General features: G+C 38.2%; 1 protein-coding gene across 1 annotated transcript; it reads left to right on the top strand.

Moving 5' to 3' along the window:
* lgsn (lengsin, lens protein with glutamine synthetase domain) lies at window positions 1-4,224 on the top strand. Its single transcript, XM_051673112.1, has 4 exons — window positions 1-161; window positions 309-948; window positions 1,858-2,027; window positions 2,867-4,224. Exons 1-4 carry the CDS (start codon window positions 132-134, stop codon window positions 4,052-4,054), a joined length of 2,028 nt encoding a protein of 675 aa, XP_051529072.1. The 5' UTR covers window positions 1-131; the 3' UTR covers window positions 4,055-4,224.
* Window positions 4,225-6,031: the final 1,807 nt, after the last annotated feature.

Raw genomic sequence — 6,031 nt, 5'->3', positions numbered from 1 at the left:
ATGGTTCATGCATGAGGTTGGGGAGAGAATGGGAGATGATTAGTTTGTTTCTGTCTCAGTCAGTTGCGTGCCACTTTGATTGGGGCAGAAACTAATTATTTTCCAGGTATTCACGTAAAAAATTTAGCATAATGCAAGAATCAGAGGAATCCAGAGATCAGGTATAACTCTATGAGCATCTAATTTTTTTTCAGATGTTTTGTTGTTGAATGCAGCTTGGTAAAATTTGGTGTTCCTTTTGGGTTATATGTTTTTGTATTGTGTGTAATATTTCATTTTAATGCCATAAATATTACCATCTTCTTCAGGAGACAATTCCAGACCAGGTGGATGGAGGAAGTTTGAGTGCAGAAAAGAATAGGGGTGCAAAGGCCAGCGAGAAGCGTCTTTCCTCTTCTGACTGGGACAGAAAAGGGATATCTGTACCCATTGTGCCATCAAATGTACCCGTTCCAGGCCCCTCAAACAACCCCATCATTATTTCCATTGGCCCTCCACATCGTTGTCCCTCTGTTTCCAGTGAGTCCCAGTACCAGGGTCTCTCTCGGCAGGACGACTACACCAACAGGGATGGATGGAGAAGGGAAACAGTGCAATGTTACCCACCAACTAGCAAGGGTGGCATCCCCAAGCAAACAATGGAGGAACTGAGAAGTGTGTTGCGTGAGAGCCCCCTACTGAGCACAAAACGGCAAGATGAGGGAAGGAGTTACCCTCCGGGGCAAAGGGTGGACTGTAAACCAGATCAGGTATCATCCAAGAGTTTCACCACATTCAAGCCCCTTTCAGAGATCTCTAGGAGAGCATCCAGGCTAAGGGAAGGAAATTCATCTAGATGGGATTCTGATGGGTCATCGAGGACTGATGGACCTCCAAGCAGATCCTCTGGTGTGAATTCACCCACTGCTGAGAGATCCCACAGGGATGAAGCTGGCACATCATACACAAGTCAGTGTGTACCCTTGGGCTTTCGGCTATTTGTATAAAATAACATACTTGTTGCTTGAACCAGTGTTAAAAGGATAGTTCACCCAAAAATGAAAATTCTCTCATCATTTACTCACCCTCATGCCATCCCAGATGTGTGTGACTTTCTTTTTTCTGCTGGACACAAATGAAGAGTTTTACAAAAATATCTCAGCTCTGTAGGTCCATTCAATGCAAGTGAATGGTGATCAGACCTTTGAAGCTCCAAAAAATGAGATAAAGTCAGCATAAACATAATCCATAAATTACTCCAGTGGTTAAATCAATGTCTCCTGAAACAATCCAGTTGGTTTTGAGTGAGAACAGACCAAAATGTAACTCCTTTTTCACTGTACATCTTGTCATTGCAGTCTCTAGGCACGATGATGAGTTCAAACTCGATTACACTTCCTAGTGCTTGACGCATGCGCAGAGCGCTAGATGACACTATAGGAAGTGTAAGTGAGCTTGAAATCATGATGGCTGTCAAGATGTACAGCGAAAAAGGAGTGATATTTTGGTCTGTTCTCACCCAAAACCAACTGGATTGTTTCAGAAGACATTGATTAAACCACTGGAGTCTTATGGATTATATTTATGGAGCTTCAAAGGTCTGATCACCATTCACTTGCATTGTATTGAACTACAGAGCTGAAATATTCTTCTAAAAATCTTTGTTTGTGCCCTGCAGAAGAAAGAAAGTCATACACATCTGGGATGACACAAAGGCAAGTAAATGATGAGAGAATTGTAATTTTTGGTTGAAATATCCCTTTAATTCTTTGTAGCAGTGATATTTAAGCAATCTTTTATTATACTATTTAAACTCACAATGTTCAATTGCTTATAGCTGTCTTATTGTTGTTTTATTTTATTTCATATTCACACAAGATTACAAGGAGAGCTCCCAGGCACACTCTTTCGCATCTCAAAGCTTCATCTCTGATGTTGAGCACATAAAACAACAAATTGCCCGTGAAAATATAAACTTTGTTCGCTTTGAGGCCACTGATCTTCATGGCGTATCCCGATCCAAGACTGTTCCAGCTCGGTTCTTTCATGTAAATGCTTTATTGCTAATGCATTTTATTATCTTTGTTGTTTAAAGGAATATCCCAGGTTTAATACAAGTTAATATCAATCGATAGCATTTGTGGTGTGGAGTGTTGGCTATTTGAGCTGTAAAAGTTTTTAAAACTGAAGTTTGTAACTTTTTCAGTGTTAAAATACTTTCTTCTATCCCCGCTTAATATGCACAGACAACTATAAGTAAGCCATTTGTAGGTACATTTTCTTGAAAACTGTAAACACTGTCTCTGTGGCATTATAAATGTCCTTTGTTTGTTTTGGTCGACCCGCTTAGACCTGCCCCAACAACGACTGTCTGACGGTTTGAACCACAGCAGTCGAGGGACGTATTCCTTTCGGGGTGCTAGTGTCACAGAAATTACATACTTCAGCTTTAAATCATCGTTTTTACGGTTGTTGTAAGGGTAATGGTGTCAAAATGGAAAAGAAGTTGGATATAACTTTACACAGAAAAGGTTAGTAAGCAATTTTACCACACTAAAATCTTGTTTCCATGCATATTGTTTACATCTTGTGGCTATACTTTTGGTACAGTGAGTATTTTAATGTTTATGGATTGACTCCATTCTCTTCCATTGTAAGTGCCTCACTGGAACCCAGATTTGTCCTTTTTTTAAAGAAAAGGAGGGACAAGTCAAAATTCATTTTTGTGGTAATCAACAATATGCGACAAATGGTGTCGATTGAGCTTAACTTGTACTGAAACCGGAATACTCCTTAAATTTTACTGTCTCTTGCAGTTGAAAAAAATAAAATAAAATAAATAAAATCTTTCAGCATTCAAAAACATTATTCCTCATTGACACCACAGGAAAAAGCTGTATATGGCATTCCTATGCCAAGAAGCTACCTGGAGTTAACCTTGAGCCCCAGAGTTAATGAGGTTGATCATCCAAGTGCAGCCAACTTCAGCAGTGATGTTCTCCTGCTCCCAGATCTCTCCACATTCCAGATCCTCCCCTGGGCAGACCAGACTGCTCGTCTCATTTGTGACCCTTGTACGATCACAGGGGTTCCACTTCGCACATCACCCCGCCTTATAGCCAAGCAGATGCTCGGTCAACTTCAGAGCATGGGATTTTCTCTCCACTCCTCCTTCACGTATGAGTGCTGTATCTTTGGGTCCCCAGAGAGATTGGGTCCCAAGGCTGTGTTCTTCCCTGCTACCACTCTGTTGAGCAACTATGATCTGCCCTTCCTACAGCAGCTAGTCAGGGGGATGTACTACATGGGTGTGGATGTTGAGAGCTTTTCATCTGCCAATGGACCAGGACAGATGGAGATTTGCTTCAAACCCAGGTTCGGGATTGAAGCCGCTGACAGCGCCTTTACCTTTCGTACAGGAATTAAAGAGATGGCGAGGAAGTACGACTACATAGCCACCTTTTTCACAGATGACAACATTCACAATTCCGGGTTACTGTCCCACAGCCTCTGGGATGCTAGTGGAAGAAGGAGCCTCTTCCACTCCGGCAATGGAGAACTGTCAGAGATTGGCAGGAAGTGGCTCTCAGGTCTTCTCCAACACTCTGCCGCTCTAAGCTGCCTTTTGGCTCCAGGGATCAGCTGTCAAAACCAGCTTTCCAAAGGCAAAAAAGATTCCAAGCACCAGATTTATTCCACATGTGGCTGCAATGACAACAGCTGCACCTTCAACGTGAAGGTTCATGGTGGACGGGAGACACACATTGATAACAAGCTAGGTTCGGCAGTGGCTAACCCTTATGTAGTGCTGGCAGCCACAATAGCAGCAGGACTGGATGGTATTAGGCGTAATCTCAGTGTTGAACAGGCCCTGAGCCGGGCTCCCATGCAGCAGAAACAGTTCCCAATCCCTGTTAAACTGGACGATGCTTTGGAGGCCCTAGCAGAGGACAGTGTGATTCGTAGTTCACTGGGAGAACCTTTTGTGCAGTATTTTATTGCCATGAAGCACATAGAGTTGGAGACCCAAGAGCAGGATGCTGATAGAAACAAGGGACTTGAGTATTTTATTTAAAGATATTCTAAAATTCTAAGCTATTGCTGAATTTAGTGAATGATTTTGTGTATTTAAATATATTTAAAGAGAAAATACATTTCTTGACCCTCTGATTTATTACTGGAGAGAAATAATACCTCTTTTGGCAAAAAGCTGAAAAAATTAAATAAAATCATGCAACTGACTGACATCTGCCGCACACTATCTGCCTGCTTTAATTTACAGTATAATTTAAATACCAAGTAATTTTCCCAACCACTAGAAAAGTATAAATTTTGAGGTGCATGTAAACTATGATCACTATACTTCTGTAGTACTAGACGGTACGGTAACGCTTTACATTAAGGTTCCCTTTGTAAAGAGTTTATAAAGGTGTTCATTAATGACTTATAACTCATCTACAAATGATAAATAATTGATATGCAGTTATAACAACATGAATAAAAAGAGTGACTTTCATGCAATACTTGCCAAATAGTGAGCCAGTTTAAACTCGCATGTTATAAATGCTTAATAAAGGTACTTATTAATACTTATTTTAATCAAAATCATGAAATGTCATAATTCATAATTCATGATCACTTACCAAAATTAATAAGATATAAAATTGTACCTTAATGTAAAATAGACACCCGTGAACCATTAATTAATGACTTACCAACATTTATAAGCTATGAAAGTTTACCTTAATGGACAACTGTGAACCATTTATTAATGAGCTACCAACATTAATAACCTATAAAGTCTACATTAATGCAAAATGTATTATAAAATAATAATACAATTTTTTTTTATTAAAGTTTCCATCTCCTGCAGGTAATTTGTTAATGAGTGCCTAATGTTTTAGAATTACATCATAAATCATGTACATAGATTAACATATCATGTAATATAGTCTGATGACCATTTACTGAACTTTATGTAAAGCAAATAAACAGTAAATGTACCTTCATAAAACATAAAAATACATTTTTAATGTAAAACACATTTAAACGCATGTGCAATTTATTAATAGTTTCACTTAAAGGGATGGATAATTCTCTCATCATTTACCATCCCAGATGTGTATGACTGTTTTTCTTCTGCATAACACACACAAAAAAAGATTTTTCGAAGAATATCTCAAACTTTTTTGGTCTTTACAATGCAAGTGAATGGTGACCAGACATTTGATTCTCCAAAAATTACATAAAGGCCACATAAAAGTAATCCATACGACGAGTAATCCATCCGACAAGTGGTTTAATCTACATCTTCAGAAGCAATATGATAGGTGTGGATGAGAAACAGATAAATATTTAAGTTCTTTTTTTCACCATTTTTCCCCATTTTCTTTTTCACTTTCAAAATGTGGAAGTGGAAGTGGAGATCTATAGTAAAAAAAATAAAAATAAAAGTCTTTTCATATTGCTTCTGGAGATAAAGATTTAACCACTGGATTCATATGGATTACTTTTATGTGGCCTTTATGAGAGTTTTGGAGCTTCAAAGGTCTGGTCACCATTCACTTGTTATAGCTGCATATAAATTATTTATAATGCATTTGTAGATGAGTTATTAGTCATTAATGAACCCCTTTATAAGCCCTTTACAAAGGGAGCCTTAATGTAAATTGTTACCAATGGTAGGGAATAGATGACTTAATCAAAGTCTGAACTATTAAATTTTTTTTCTTAAAATAAGATGAGACAATTCAAAACTAAACATGAACTTGCTTTGCCACATTCAGTTAATTTAATTGAATTACAATAACTTGTAATATATGTGTATATATTGTTTTGGTGTTATTTGAACACAAAGTCGCAATGGAAGTGAAGTCCCCAAAGAAGTGTTAAAGTAATCATACTGTAGATGTCATTAAGTACTCTCTCTATAACGGCTTACTTGAACTGGCCATTTATGATGGAAAAAAGAGCTTTCCAAATGTTTTTAACTAGAATGTCCTGCTCAAGCCCAAATTATTATCATGTTGTTGCTAACATCAAAGTGACTCAG

This window comes from Myxocyprinus asiaticus, chromosome 35 (genome assembly GCF_019703515.2).
Source record: "Myxocyprinus asiaticus isolate MX2 ecotype Aquarium Trade chromosome 35, UBuf_Myxa_2, whole genome shotgun sequence".
Lineage (NCBI taxonomy): Eukaryota > Metazoa > Chordata > Actinopteri > Cypriniformes > Catostomidae > Myxocyprinus > Myxocyprinus asiaticus.
Note: the sequence above shows the minus strand (reverse complement) of the source record. Positions and strands in the feature narration are given on the sequence as shown.

Coding starts and splice junctions, on each gene's coding strand:
- lgsn (XM_051673112.1), top strand. CDS start 132: ATGCAAGAATCAGAGGAATCCAGAGATCAG. Junction 949..1,857: donor AGCTGGCACATCATACACAA/GTCAGTGTGTAC, acceptor TATTCACACAAG/ATTACAAGGAGAGCTCCCAG. Junction 2,028..2,866: donor TTCCAGCTCGGTTCTTTCAT/GTAAATGCTTTA, acceptor TTGACACCACAG/GAAAAAGCTGTATATGGCAT.